The 16,590-nt window shown below is 42.0% G+C and overlaps 1 protein-coding gene across 2 annotated transcripts in view; it reads left to right on the forward strand.

Moving 5' to 3' along the window:
* The window catches only part of CORIN (corin, serine peptidase), a 506,461-nt gene that overhangs the window by 477,605 nt on the left and 12,266 nt on the right, over nt 1-16,590 (forward strand). For both annotated transcript variants that reach the window (XM_073645535.1, XM_073645536.1), the window contains 2 exons: nt 10,289-10,560; nt 13,083-13,210. In XM_073645535.1, the coding sequence (XP_073501636.1) occupies nt 10,289-10,560; nt 13,083-13,210 (400 nt within the window). The remainder of the gene's footprint in view (nt 1-10,288; nt 10,561-13,082; nt 13,211-16,590) is intronic.

The raw sequence follows: 16,590 nt of genomic DNA on the forward strand, positions 1-16,590 counted from the left end.
CCTTTTAGGCTCGTGGAGGCGGAAGCTGTCCACAACCTTACGGTGGCAGCAGCCGGGTGCACATACTCGGTCCCCAGCCACCACTATTTGTCCTGGTGTCATCTCCAATGCCCCTTGCAAGAGACGTAGATATGTTGATATGGTACATATGGTGGTGGAGGATGAGGAAGCGGAGAAGGAGGAGGACAAGAGCAAATAGACAAAATCAGGAAGCGTATACCCAAGTCTGGGTGTGAAGACAGAGGTGCATGGGAATAGAGTTAGACCTCCCCAAAAAAAGACACTGTATTTGAGTTTATGTTACGCTGCTATCATTCGGTGGTGTTGAGAAGTCTGGCCCAATCCAGCCATTGTTCATTTTTATAAGAGTCAACCTGTCAGCATTTTCAGTTGCGAATGCGAATGCGCTTATCAGTTATAATTCCACCGGCGGCACTAAAAACCCGATCTGACAAAACGCTAGCAGCAGGGCAAGCCAGGACCTCCAAGGCGGAGAGAGCCAGTTCATGCCACGTATCCAGCTTGCATACCCATTAATTATAAGGCACAGAGGAATCACGGAGGACGTTGGTACGGTCGGCAAGGTACTCCCTCACCATCTTCCGAAACTTTGCACTCCTTGTGAGAGTACCCCCCACCTCAGGGCCTGTGCGATGGGAGGGTCTGAGAAAACTGTCCAAGAACTTTGACAGTGTTCCCCTGCCTCTGCTGGATTGCATTTGTGGCTCTCACCTGTACTCCCAACGAACTGTGACGTCTGCCGCCAGCGTTTTCAGATGGGAATTTTTTCACTAATTCCGCAACAAGGGCGTTCTCGTACTGCACCATTTTATTAGGCCTGTCCTGCAAAGGAATAAGAGACATAAAGTTCTATCTGTAGCGTGGGTCTAGAAGCGTCACCAACCAGTAATGACTGTCAACGCAAAATTTGGACAACGCGAGGGTCATGGGAAAGGCAGTGTAACATAAACTCAGCCATGTGTGCCAGACTGCAAAGAGGCAAGACTTCCGTGTCCTCACCAAGAGGACGACTGACCATGCTCTCTTCCTCATCCTCCTCCTCTTCCTCCTCCCTGTCCTCAGGCCATCCACGCTGAACAGATGGTATGGCAGTTGTGCAGGTAGTACCGTCTATAGCGCAGGAAACTAGTTCCTGTTCTTCCTCCTCCTCTTCCTCATTGTCACCCAATCTACATTAGGATGAGATGTGGCTGGGCTTTGTGGAATCACCCTGTATGGTTCCTTGCTCCATCTCATCGTGCTCTGCCTCCAATGTATCCTCTTTAATTGAGAGCAGAGAGCGTTTCAGAAGACAGAGAAGTGGGATGGTGACGCTAATTATGGCGTCATCGCCGCTCACCATCTTGGTGGAGGATGGTACAGGTGTCTGACATCCATGTCCACTACTGAAGTTTTATGTGTGGAGTCTGACCTGAATACGAATACCGACGGCCTTGTTGATGCAGGTAGTCAACAACTGCCCTCTTCTGCTCACAAATCCTTCCCAACGTCTGCACAGTAATACGAAAAGAAAGAATAAAAGGGTGTTATGTGTAAGATTATTTTGATTTCTAACCCAAAAGTAAGGGACCTATAATAGAATAATTGTACTGTGGACTACAGAAGTGAACAAATGAAAAGACAAGAGAAAAAAACTTTGCACAAAAGTCCAAGGGGTCATTTAAAAAAGTTTTAATTCTATTAATAATTATAAGCAAAAATAATGGATAACAGACACAGGACTAATTAAAAACATAGCGGTAGAGGGGCACCAGAGAAAGAGTGTGGTCAGTAATGCTAATCAAACAGCAAAAAAACATATATAGCTTCAGTTAATAATCTTGTCAAATATGACACATGGTATAAGGGAAATCAAAATAGCCACCTAAATATACATACATGTAACACCTAATAGTACTTACATCAGCTGTGGATTGAGCACACTCCTCAATGGCGCACACCCCGACGCGCATTTCAGCACGGCTGCTTTCGATTTCCTCTTGCCCCGCTTCAAGTGGACCAGACGAGAGGCCCGAATCTATAAATGGAAAAGTGAACAACTCTTTGGAGTGTCCAAGTGTGGGATCAGTTGTCTCCGGGCACTCGGCATGGTGGGAGGAAGGAGGATCAGGGTGAGGAATATGCGGTCCGGACTCACGGCTACTGAGACTTGACCGTGTGGAAGACAGGGTGGAGGTGGTGGTGGCTAAGTGACTGGAAACATTATCTGCTATCCAACCAATAACCTTTTCACACTGCTCTGTGTTCAATAGTGGTTTTCTGCAGTCCCCTATTAATTGGGACAGGAAGGTCGAGCAAGAAGATGTAGGTGTTTGTTGTGGCACAATTTCAGCTTGCCCACGGCCTCGGCCTCGTCCTCTGCATGCACCATCATCACCATCACGTCCACTTCCCCGTCCCTTGCCACGTGCCTTGCCCATTTTAAATGGAAGAAAATATATTCCACGTTCACTACAAATTGTTGATTATGAACCGCAGTGATATGTGATATGTGTGACGAAAAACCAGTTTTAAATAGCTGGCCTGTGGTTTACTATTTTTCACAGCGACCTGGTGTCAATAACTTCGCTGACACACTGCAACAAAATTTAATTGGAAACCAATGTTTTCTACGTTCATTACAAATTTCTGGATTTTTATCACTGTAATATGGAAAGAATCTGGCTGTATTCTACAGTGGCAACAAGCAAATGGAGCAGAAAAAACGGTGTTCTTTGGATTGCTTTTTAACCAAATAATCAGGATTAAGATCAAAAAATAATTATTCCTGGCCCCTGATACCTGGGGCTATTTGTAGAAATATCTGTAACAGAAGCATGGAATAGAGCCTCTTGTGCTACAGACCAAAAGTTTGGACACACCTTCTCATTTAAAGGTTTTTCTGTATTTTCATGACTATGAACACTGAAGGCATCAAAACTATGAATTAACACATGTGGAATTATATACTTAACAAAAAAGTGTGAAAAAACTGAAAATATGTCTTATATTCTAGGTTCTTCAAAGTAGCCACCTTTTGCTTTGATGACTGCTTTGCACACTCTTGGCATTCTCTTGATGAGCTTCAAGAGGTAGTCACCGGAAATGGTCTTCCAACAATCTTGAAGGAGTTCCCAGAGATGCTTAGCCCTTGTTGGCCCTTTTGCCTTCACTCTGCGGTCCAGCTCACCCCAAACCATCTCGATTGGGTTCAGGTCTGGTGACTGTGGAGGCCAGGTCATCTGGCGTAGCACCCCATCACTCTCCTTCTTGGTCAAATAGCCCTTACACAGCGTGGAGGTGTGTTTGGGGTCATTGTCCTGCTGAAAAATACTGTATATATAATGTATATAATTGTGGAATACCTAGACTAACAGGACGTTCAATGGACCCTCTTACTATATGCTCTGCTGTCTGCCACATGCACTGCCTCCCTGCCTAATTCCTGCTATCACCGCTGATTATATGCAGCTGGATTAGTCCTCAGATGGACAGTTAGTTCAGATGGATATAGATATACTAGCTACTGAACCCGTTCTACGCCCGGGTGGCGAGCATTTTTATTGGTATATGGTCTCCCATGCTGGTATGTGCTGCCCCCCTCCTTGTATTTGTGCTGCCCCCATCCTGTCTCCACATCCTATCCTGATATGCATGGCACCCCTCATCCCCAATCCTGGTATGCGTGGCACCCCTCACCCCCAATCCTGGTATGCGTGGCACCCCTCATCCCTATCCTGGTATGCATGGTACCCCATCCCTCATCCCTATCCTGGTATGTATGGTATCCCTCATCCTGGTATGCATGGCACCCCATCCCTCATCCCCAATCCCAGTATGCATGGTACCCCTCACCCCCAATCACGGTATGCATGGCACCCCATATCCCCAATCCCTGTATGCATGGCACCCCTCATCCCCAATCCCGGTATGCGTGGCACCCCTTATCTCCAATCCTGATATGCGTAGCACCCCTCATTCCCAATCCTGGTGTGCGTGGCACCCCTCATCCCCAATCCTGGTATGCGTGGTACCCCATCCCTCATCCCTGTCCTGGTATGTATGGTATCCCTCATCCTGGTATGCATGGCACCCCATCCCTCATCCCCAATCCCGGTATGCGTGGCACCCCTCACCCCCCCAATCCTGGTATGCGTGGCACCCCTCATCCCCAATCCTGATATGCGTGGTCCCCTCACCCCCCAATCCTGGTATGTGTGGTACCCCTCACCCCCCAATCCTGGTATGCATGGTACCCCTCACCTCCCCAATCCTGGTATGCGTGGTACCCCTCACCCCCCAATCCTGGTATGCGTGGTACCACTCACACCCAATCCTGGTATATGTGGCCCCCTCATCCCTTTCACACTGTACACACATACAAAAAATATAAACACTTATACTCACCTTTCTTCTGTACTCCAGCGCTGCTGCGTCCTGTTCCGGCTGAGGCCAGGGGAGGAATGCGGCGCCGGAGCATCTCGCTGTCCGGCGCCATTTTGCTGAAGACACACTGTAAATGTGTCTTCAGTAAAATGGAGCCGGATAGCGCTATGAGCACGCGCCGATGCGCACGCGCCGATCCGACGCCTCACTCCTGCCCCAGTCTCCTGCGAAGAGAGGCGCCGTGGCAACTCTCCTCCCGATCAGGTAAGTATGCAAGTATGGCGCCGGAGATTGCGGTATGCGTTCAGTGCCTACGCATACCGCGATCTCCGCCGCCATACACCTCCTCTTACTTGTAACGGCTGGATGCCTGCTTCTGTCTGGAGCCAGACTGCGCATCACGCATGCGCAGTCTATCGAGGCTTCAGACGGAGACATGCATCCATGGTTATATTATAGATGTTGTGGAATACCTATACTAACTATAAACAAGCAAATCTCTCCCTGACTCAGCAGAACCTCTCCCTATTCTGCCTGATTCCGGGGTAGACTGTGAAGAGCATGGCGACGCCAGGTCTGATATACACCTGATGATGCTGTGTGGCCAGCCAATCACTGTGACGCCTACAACCAACATGGCTACGGCATTACGGTGCATGGCAGGCAATCCCTGCATGTTCATTGGCTCTCTAAAGAGCACCAAACATGCAGGGAGGGGGCCCGAGTTCCCGCCCGAGCAACCGGGAAATACTTGCCGAGCTCGTCGAGCATAGTGATGCTCGGGCGAGTACCGAGCAGTGGCGATCACGTTTGCTCATCACTAGTTCTAATGCTATAGTGGGGTAGTACAAAAGACAAAGCTTACCCAGGTGCCCAAATAGCGGTATGGACACAAAAAAGGGGGAACTGTCTGCTACATAGATTAGCATTGATCTTTGTTGTACATGGTTGTCCAGTCATTTTAATGGACGGCATGTAAAACTACATTTCCTTTTCCACTACGTAGCACAACTTGTGGTGATATTAGATCTGGTGGTTTCAGAAGGCAGATCAGCCTCAGTTAAAAATGGGAATGTTGTAATGAAGTAATCCCTTTTCAATTAAATTAATTATAAGTGAGTAATTCTTAATATAAATTTAGGTCCATATATATTTTGACAGAGACAACATTTTTCTAATTTTGGTTCTAGACATTACCGCAATGAATTTTAAATAAAACAATTCAGATGCAGTTGAAGTTCAGACTTTCAGCTTTCATTTGAGGGTATCCACATTAAGTTTGGTTGAAATGTTTAGGAGTTTCAGCTCCTTAACATGTGCCACCCTGTTTTTAAAGAGACCAAAAGTAATTGGACAGATTAAATAATTGTAAATAAAATGTTCATTTCTAGTACTTGGTTGAAAACCCTTTGTTGGCAATGACTGCCTGAAGTCTTGAACTCATGGACATCACCAGACGCTGTGTTTCCTCCTTTTTGATGCTCTGCCAGGCCTTCACTGCGATGGTTTTCAGTTGCTGTTTGTTTGTGGGCCTTTCTGTCTGAAGTTTAGTCTTTAACAAGTGAAATGCTTGCTCAATTGGGTTGAGATCAGGTGACTGACTTGGCCATTCCACTTCTTTGCTTTAATAAACTCCTGGGTTGCTTTGGCTTTATGTTTTGGGTCATTGTCCATCTGTAGTATGGCTGCATTTGGCTGGATCTGAGCACACAGTATGGCTCTGAATACATCAGAATTCATTCGGCTGCTTCTGTCCTGTGTCACGTCATCAATAAACACTAGTAACCCAGTGACACTGGCAGCCATGCATGCCCAATCCATCACACTGCCTCCGCCGTGTTTTACAGATGATGTGATATGCTTTGGATCATGAGCTGTACCACGCCTTCGCCATACTTTTCTCTTTCCATCATTCTGGTAGAGGTTGATCTTGGTTTCATCTGTCCAAAGAATGTTCTTCCAGAACTGTGCTGGCTTTTTTAGATGTTTTTAGCAAGGTCCAGTCTAGCCTTTTTATTCTTGATGCTTATGAGTGGCTTGCACCGTGTAGTGAACCCTCTGTATTTACTTTCATGCAGTCTTCTCTTTATGGTAGATTTGGATATTGATACGCCTACCTCCTGGAGAGTGTTGTTCACTTGGTTGGCTGTTGTGAAGGGGTTTCTCTTCACCATGGAGATTATTCTGCGATCATCCACCACTGTTGTCTTCCGTGGGTGCCCAGGTCTTTTTGCATTGATGAGCTCACCAGTGCTTTCTTTCTTTCTCAGGATGTACCAAACTGTAGATTTTGCCACTCCTAATATTGTAGCAATTTCTCAGATGGGTTTTTTCTGTTTTTGCAGCTTAAGGATGGCTTGTTTCACCTGCATGGAGAGCTCCTTTGACCGCATGTTTACTTCACACCAAAACCTTGCAAATGCAAGCACCACACCTCAAATCAACTCCAGGCCTTTTATCTGCTTAATTGAGAATGACATAACGAAGGGATTGCCCACACCTGTCCATGAAATAGCCTTGGAGTCAATTGTCCAATTACTTTTGGTCCCTTTAAAAACAGGGTGGCACATGTTAAGGAGCTGAAACTCCCAAACCCTTCATCCAATTTTAATGTGGATACCCTCAAATGAAAGCTGAAAGTCTGAACTTCAACTGCATCTGAATTGTTTTGTTTAAAATTCATTAATGTCTAGAAACAAAATTAGAAAACATTTTGTCTCTGTCCAAATATAAATGGACCTTACTCCATTGGCTAAAGAGTTAGGGCCACCCACCATGGCACAGCGATAACAGGAGAGGAGCCTTTGCCATCTGCAAATTCAAGAATAAGAGTTACCTCCAATGGCAACCAGTGTCAGACTGTGGTGGCAAAGGCCCACCAGTAACATTGATTCTTGGGGCCCACTTTTCAGCTACATGCAAAAATAAGCTGACCCTAGTACACAAATTTATTTTTGCTTCTATGTAATATTAATTTGGCTAGCTTGTTTAATGAATGATTAGATTATACCTTTTTCTGCAAATTGTGAATCAAATGTAACAGCACTACTCATTAGTAGGGATGGGCGGACCCGTGGATGTTCAGGTTCGTTGGGGTTCCGCCGAACTTTATAAAAAATGGTACCCGAACTTAATCCCAAACCCAAACCCCATTCAAGTGAATTGGAGGCCCAAACATCCAGGGGCTCCCTTGCTGTCCTCTGTGTGACAGTGTGGGAAACACTGGCTCTGACCGGTGGTAACCTTACTGAGGTCACCGCCGGTCACAGCCCCTGGGTATCGCCGACCACTGCGGGTTCCCACACTATCATACAGAGGACAGTGTTTGAGCCAGCAGCTGTGACCAGCAGTGAAAAGGCTACCGCCGGTCAGGTGTTGGCTGATAGTTACTATTCTCATCAGAGTCGCCTGCTCAAAAGTAATAAACACACACACAGAGAAAAGTCCTTTAATTGTAAAAAGCACTTCCCTACAATTACACTATTTTACCCATTTATTACCTTTAAAAAATAAAATAATCCAAAGTGGTCCACCGTAAATCCATCCCACGTCCCATGACAATCCCCAACACTGCTACATCTGGATGCAGTGCTGAGTGGTGACATCAGTAATGTGACCGCTCAGCACGGCAGCCAGAACACAATAACAGTAGCGTAAGAGTCCGGGTGCGGTGATAAGCGCTGACGTCAGTAAGCTTATCGCAGTTCATAGTCGGTGAAGACTTGCAGTCATTTAATAGCCTGTGTACACGAAGAACAAAATTTTTGATGATTTTAAGGTCACATTCACACGTTCAGTATTTTACCTCAGTATTTGTAAGCCTAAACCAGGAGTGGGTGAGAAATGTGGAAGTGGTGACTTGTTTCTATTATAATTTTCTTCTGACGTTTCCACTCTTGGTTTTGGCTTAAAAATACTCAGGTAAAAAAAACTCTTCAAATACTGATAGTGGGGAAGTAGCCTAAAACAACCTGGCTGCGGATTTCTTCACTGAATGTACTGTATGTATTAAATCAGTATAACATCACCATTATGCCCATACTTTTAGTTTAATATGCATAACCCTGATGACAGGCTCTCTTTAAGTAGTTAAACATTTCTGAAACTCATGATTAACAGGAAAATTAGGCATTTTAACTAACGTCAAAAGACGTGACAAGTCATAAAACTTTTGTCAGTAATGGCCTTTACTTTTTACTTTGCTTTTAGGAGTAAAATGTAAAAGCCTCTTAATAAATCATGGTTATAGTCAAATACCTCAATGTTATATATTTTGTAAATTAAATTGCTACAGAAAGACAGCAGATAGATTAAAGATCTGGAAGAAGGTATTAGTTTTTACAAGTAATATAATTTTTAATATATAATCATTCCTTTTATTTTGGATTTGTTGACTTCCACATTTGGCGGCTGCCATCTCTTGGGTGGCTTATCGTCCAGAGAAACAAAAAGTATTGTCCTACCATGTTAGCTTAAAAATCTATGTGGTGGTAAATAATCCCAGAGCAAAAAAAATACAAAAATAAATAATATTTGAGTAGTTTCACCTTTATTGGAAAAGCAGAAAAATTATATTTTTCTTTCTGATCACAGCTGTTACTTCACTAGACAAGTTTACTTTTTTTTCTGGTTAGCCAATAAAAGTGTAACTTATCATTTTTCTTCTGTTTCTGTCTTTCTTTTACATGAAAATATTTAACCTTACTTTTGAAGAAAACAAAACATCTTTGGGATGTGACAACAAAAATGTCAAGGCTATGGCCAGTGGAACCACTCTTAACTTCCAATTTCTTGATTTCTCCCCCAAGACCTTGATGAGATACCCAGCCAATCCTGTAGAAACATCTCCACAAACACAGTAGGACCTCTTACAGCAGATCCTGCAGACCCCTACTGATCTCTAAAACCATAGGACACATGAGCTCAGTTCATTTTCAATGTCTTTTAAGTTGAAACAAAATATATGAAAAATACAAAGTTCGTCTTGCAAAACTAAGATTGCAAAACTGAAAATAATCCCCCCCCCCAAAAAAAAAAAAAACAACAACAAACAATAAACCAGTAACATATTTGGCATACAAGTCTACACTTGGTTTTCCTTTTTATTGATAGCCAGGGACATAGGTCATGGTGAAAACAGTAGTGTATGACTCACCATGGTAGTAAGATGGGAAAATGGAAGTAGAATTAGGAGATAAAAAGAATAAAAAGACTAATCCGAGATAGGAAGAATAAGTAAGGGGGAGATTAAGAACCAAGAGGGAGTGGGATACGTTTTGGATGTACAGAAAGGTGCAAGAAAAATCAAAAGATAAATGAGTAATCATCTGAAGAACATCTGGTCAATTTACATTGGATGAGTAAAATAATATATGGACAATTTACATTGGGTCATTGTCTATACAAGCAAACAGGGTCTGAAAGTCGAATGAAGTACTAAATAACTTCTATGACAATAATCACAGGAGGTCCATTTGTGGCCTTCAACCCACAACTAGACACAGTCAGTTTATGTATGAACGCACGCAAATCTGTGTATGAGTTCCATACAAAATCTGTGGTTTCATACAATGCTTTGTGCTCGCTCATGCATAAATTGAGTGTTGTTGTTCTACAAGTTGAGTGATTGGTGTGGATTTTAGGACCCCAGGATCACATTGATCAACAGTGAGCATATCAAAAATTATTTAATAGTTCAGATGAACTTTGAGGATCCTCCACCTTTTAGATAGTCTGTCATTTGATCTACTGGGGTCTAAGATACTAGGGATATTCTTTCTTCCTCCTAGTAATTTATCTACTACATTCCCAGTGGTGACAGCAAAAATCAAGGAAAGGTGACAAATTGTTATATTATACATTGAGCTTTAGCAATTTATAAATTGAAGATGATGTTTTTCAGGAGGGAACATGCAGCAGTGTGGAAAGTTGTGTTTGGAATAAACAACTTGGATCATCCATCTGATTTCATGCAGACGCGACTGGTTAAGACCATTATCCTTCATCCTCGCTACAACAGAGCTGTAGTGGATTATGATATTAGCATAGTGGAATTAAATGAAGACATTGTGGAAACCAGCTATGTAAGACCTGTCTGCTTACCGTCCAAGGGACAGTTGGTTGAACCAGACACATACTGTTATATTACAGGTTGGGGTCACATGGGAAACAAAAGTAAGTATGAATTCTTTTTAATATCATACTCATGCATTTAAAAAAAATAACCAGGTTGTTTAAAGGAGAACATACACCCTTGAAACCCTTTAAACAGGATGTGTTCTCAGAAAATGAACCCTTGTTTAAATCAAATGTATATATTTTTTTAATTTCCATATTACTATCTATATTTACAAAAAAAAAGAAATTAGACTCATATCACTCTGACAATGAGGCTCTGTACTATGCTAATACTTTCTGTATCAAACTCATATGGAAAACATTGTAAAGTAAAAGACAAAATGACACAATTGGCGTTTTTTTGGTCATCGTAACTTCAACTCCCCAAGGGAATGAAATAAAGAACAATCTAAATAAAATCAACAAAAATGTCATACCAATGTTACCAACAAGAATACTAACCTGCCACCCAAAACACAAACACTCATATTGCTCCATCAACAACAAAAAATACATAATTCTCAGAAAATGCTGATACAATCTAAATGTTTTTTTTTACAATGTTCTGAAGTTTTTAAAATCAGTAAAATATGAAAAATATATAAGTTTGGAATCTGTATAATAATGCTGACCTGCAGAATGATGTTTCCAGGTCATTTTTACTGCACATTGCATGCTGTAAAGAAACAAAGCCGAATATAATGGTGTAATTCCAATTTTTTTCACCATTTTATTAAACTTGTAATTTTTCAGTACATTATATAATAAAGTGGATGGAGTTATTCAAAACTGCAACTTATCCAGCAAAAAAACAAGTAGAATTTTTTATTTAAAAAAAAAGTCTTCTTAGAAGAAGGGGAGGAAAAAACGAAAGTGCAAAAACGAAAAATGGCTATGACTAGAAGGAGTTCAAGAAGATTATATATTAGTTGTCAGACTTCACCCTGTACTTAAACAGGTTGTCCACTGCAATAAATAATGCCCCCATCGATTTAAACTTTGGAAAGAATTTTTTTTTGTAATTACCCCCCGTTGTTATAAGTGCCTGTGAGCGGCGCTTTTGCTGACCACTCACTCTGCATCACTTGACCCTGGCTGCAGCTTGCTCTGATATCTGCTGATGTCGCGTCAAGATCCGGATTCACGCAGTCCTGACCCAGTGGCACGCACTCCCTGATTGATGGGCTGTGGGTGGCATTTTACTGCACGTCACAGCCCAGCATCCAGCATGCGTTTGCGGCCAATGAATGCAGAGGAGAGGGAAAGTGAATTACAAAAAACTTCTTTCCAAAGTTTAAATCGATGGGGACATTATTTATTGTAGTGGACAACCTCTTTAATAGACATTTCCATGTTGTTCAGCATAGCTTACTACAAATACATTGTAGGGGTTCACGCTCTCTGATAGGCATTAGGGATTGGGCCTTAGGTAGTATTCACACAGGCAATGCAGTTTTGGTCCCAACACATGCAGATTTTATTGCTTTCCACAGGTTGCACTGCACCAACACAAACTCATAAACATAAATTCCTTGCCTTGTCCAGGTGCTAACTAAACAGAAGAGACCATGGCTACTTATACACTGCTGAGCTAGCCCCTGCTCAGACAAAACAACTATTGTCTATAGAAGCCACTGATACTTGCTGTTCTCTGCACACGGCCTGTGCAGACTCTTCTAAGAGAGGGATTCTGTCCTATCTCTCTCTTCAACTCCAAGACACAACCAGTCTGGTCAGCTTCCCTGAGCTTAGTTTAAAGGATTGGAGTCCTACTTGGGCACCGAAGTATGCCCGGAAGTGCAGTATTTGTTATCATAATAGCTTCCCTGAGCTGACTGCCTAAGGTGAACACCTAGACAGGGTTTATACAGGGCTAGCCAGGTGATATAAGCAGATTTAACCCAAGCCTACCTGGCTTTGTTACAATAGTTTTTTTATTCTTTATTTTACTAGAGCTGCCCCCTACTTTAACAGTTACTTTTAATGGTCCCAGAGTGGGGTAATGAAATAAAAAATCCAATATTCACATCACTAACCGATGCTGCTCCTCGATACTACTGTGTCCTCGGCCAGTTTTTAAGGATGATACTACACAGTCTAGTTGGCTGCATGCAGATGAAACTTTAACCACTGCAATGGCCATTGAAGTGAGTCTTACTGAGAAATAGATTTTCAGGAGAACCCGTTATTTTGCTGACCTTGCATATTTGTTTTTTGCTTGTTTCCTAGCTATCATGTGAAACTCATTTGCCAAGAAGATGCAGAAAAATAAATGTCATTACCTATATATCTCATCACCTCCAATAAAAAATACTGACAGATAGATGGATGTTAAGTTTACATGTCATGTTAATGTAAAGGCTGATTTCATTAAACTTCTTAAGATTTTCTTAATGTTGGTTGAGTAGTTCTTAAAGCAAACACAGAGTTCAATTACTAACAGACCTTCCAGAAAATGAAAATGAAATGCTGTGCTACAAAAGGATTTTGTGTATTGATGCCGTGCAAAGCTGCCATGGATATATCACGTCACTTGGGTTTATTTTACTTTTAACCTTTTGCCTCCTCTCCCTTATCAGTGCCATTTAAACTACAGGAAGGAGAAGTGCGCATCATATCTTTGGAGCACTGTCGGACATATTTTGACACAATCACATCCAGGATGTTGTGCGCTGGTTATGAATCTGGCACAGTGGATTCCTGTATGGTAAGTCATACTGTTTTTCATATAGATAAACTTGGAAATTTTAATCTAAACCCACTGTAATCCATGATTCGGATATAAAATTGTCAAGATGTCTTCACTTCATGTATTCCAACAGGGGCATACACTAAAATCAGAGGGTCCCATTTTAGAGAATGGATCAACTTGCCACTGGGTTGAAATCCTACTGAGGACAAAATCTGCAAGGATGTTATCTCCATATTTGCTTGGGTTTCCTCCGGGTTCTCTGGTTTCCTCCCGTACTCCAAGGACATACTGATAGGGAATATAAATTTTGAGCCCCAATGGGGAGAGTGATGGTGATGTCTGTAAAGTGCTGTGAAACTAATGGCGGTATATATGCAAGTAAAATATATAAATAAATAATAAAGCATTACTGTGCCTCACGCCAAAGTACATTGGGGTTGCACCGTACTAGACTAACAGCGCCATATTACAGATCCATACAATACAGCCTTGTGAATGAGGATTATTAGGTTGCCACAGCCTGTCCTCATGATACATCTCTGATCTAATCTCCTGATACCTCCCTACACAATCTCAGTCATCATAAGATGTCTTTCTTTGCTCTCCTCTTGTAACCATGTTCAAGATATCTCCCATACTTCCCCTATATTCCGGAACTCCCTACTCCAACTGATCAGAATTCACCTCCCACCTTCAGAGGCCATGTGAAAAGGCTTACAATCTGTTATAACCCTGATGGCACTAAAGCATTGGTCCACAACCTTTCTTTCCCCATTCTCCTCCATCATAGTGTCACCCAGAGCCCCTATTAATGGTATAATGACAGCCAAAGCTTCCCCACTGAAATTATCTGGGGCTAACCTTCCTCATAGGCAGTATACTTACATTAAGGGGTTCCCACTTTACACCATTCGTAATTCTTGCATGAAACACTCTACAAAACTATCCCATCCTGCTTCAACACCTCTCTAACTAATAGTATTATTCTATTTCCAGCTTACTATATTTATTCTACCCCCTTGCCAGTATATGTGCGTCCAGAACTGCTCTTCTGTGCAGGGCTAATCAAAAATGTCACAGTCTCTTCATATCTGTTTTCTAGACCTTGTTCTAATACACAAAGCAGGCAAACAGTCATGAGCCCCACATCATGGAACTGCCAGCCACAGGTTGGGGACCCCTGCATTAAAGTATCATCTACTGTTTCCTATCCCCTTCCTTTTATAGACTGTAGTCCCTCGCAGGCCTCCTATTATCAATCTTGTTTATTCTACTTGTTGTCTAACTTGTGTTAGATACAGTGGGTGAAATAAGTATTGAACACGTCACCAATTTTCTAAGTAAATGTATTTCTAAAGGAGCTATTGACATGAAATTCTCACCAGATGTCAGCAAAAACCCATCCAGTCCACACAGGCAAATAAACCAAACCATAGATGTCCATAAATTACGTTATATGTAATAATGAGAAATGACACAGAGAAAAATTATTGAGCACATAAAGAAAGTGAGGTGCAAAAAGCCATGGAAAGTCATGACACCAGCTGAAATCTATCAATAATTATAAAGCAATCCTGCCACTTAGCGAAAAATAATGTCAGCTGTTTCAACTGATGGCCTATAAAAAGGTGTCTCATTAGCAATGTGCCACACAAGAAACATCTCATGATGGGTAAAACCAGTGAACTGTTTCAAGACCTTCGAAACCTTATTGTTGCAAAACATACTGATGGCATTGGTTACAGAAGAATTTCTAAACTACTGAAGGCTCCAGTGAACACTGTTGGGGCCATAATCCCGAAGTGGAAAGAACATAATTTCACCATAGACCAGCCACGACCACGTGCTCCCCGCAAGATTTCAGACAGAGGAGTGAAAAGAATTATCAGAAGAGTTATCCAAGAGCCAAGGACCACCTATGGAGAGCTACAGAACGACTTGGAATCAGCAGGTAAAATTGTTTCAAAGAAAACTACAAGTAATGCACTCAACCTCCATGGCCTGTATGCACGCTCACTACGCAAAACTCCACTGCTGAACAAAAAGCATGCTCAAATGCGTTTACAATTTGCTCATTTAGACAAACCTGTGAAATACTGGGAGAATAGTCTGGCCAAATGGAACCAAAATTGACCTCTTTGGATGCCATAATACACACACATGTTTGGAGGCCAAAAGGCACTGCATATCACCCCAGACACTTCATACTAACAGTGAAGTTTGTAGGTGGAAACACCACAATGATGTGGGACTCTTTTTCAGCATGCAGCACTGGCAAACTTCATATAATGAAGGACATTCTTGATACAAATCTGCTGCCATCTACCAGGGTGATGAAGATGAAATGAGGGTGGAAATTTCAGCAAGGAAACTCTCAAATGTTTTCAGAGCAAGAAAATAAAGCTGCTAGAATGGCCCAGCCAATCACCTTGCCTAAATCCAATAGAACATTCATGGAAGGAACTAGAGCTCAGAGTTCATAGAAGGAGCCCACGGGACCCTCAGGATTTGAATAGTGTTTGTGTAAAACAATGGGCCAAAATCACACCTGAGCAAAGTATGCAACTAGTTTCTGCATACAGGAGGCATCTTGAAGCTGTCATCACCAACACATCTGGTGAGAATTTCATGTTAATAGCACCTTTAGAAATATATTTGCTTGGTGACGTGTTCAATACTTATTTAACCCGCTGTATTTATGCCATCTGTTGTTTTAGGTGTTTCCTTTGCCTTTGTTATTAAAGGGTTATTTCCATCCCCAAGATCCTATCCCAATATGTAGCATGTGTAATAATAATATTAGCAAATACCTCCAATTAGAAATGTAGTATAGTTCTTCTGATTTGTTACGTCTCTTTCCTCATGTGTAGGCATTGGAGTATCTTGGGCATCCATGGTTACGACCACTAGCAACTAGCTAACTGTCACTATATGAGTGGTCATAACCATGGATACTAGAGATGAGCGAGCACTAAAATGCTCGTATGCTTGTTACTCGAACTGAGCAATTCCTAATATACGCATGCTCGTTTTGAGTAATGAGTATAATGGGAGTCAATGGGAAATTCAAGCATTTTTCTGGCAGACCATGCAAGGAGGTCTGGGGGGCAATGAAAATGATCAAATAGATGGGAAAAGTGCTGAATGGAAGGAGAACAGAATGGGGAAGACCCCTGGAAGCATCTCTGACTCCCAGATCGCTGCTGAGAACAATGCTGTCACACATTTAGTCCACTTTAAGGAGAGACAGTAAAGCATTCCAAATCGATGATAAATTGCAGTTGACAGGAAAAAATGTTAAAAAACATTTTTCCTGTATAATGACTTGAATATAAGGCAACATTTAAAAAGCATTTTAAAAAAACATTATAATTAAGTAAACCAAAATGGAATTT

This window comes from Phyllobates terribilis, unplaced genomic scaffold (genome assembly GCF_046119375.1).
Source record: "Phyllobates terribilis strain yellow unplaced genomic scaffold, ASM4611937v1 Scaffold_1__5_contigs__length_1240528914, whole genome shotgun sequence".
Taxonomy (NCBI): domain Eukaryota; kingdom Metazoa; phylum Chordata; class Amphibia; order Anura; family Dendrobatidae; genus Phyllobates; species Phyllobates terribilis.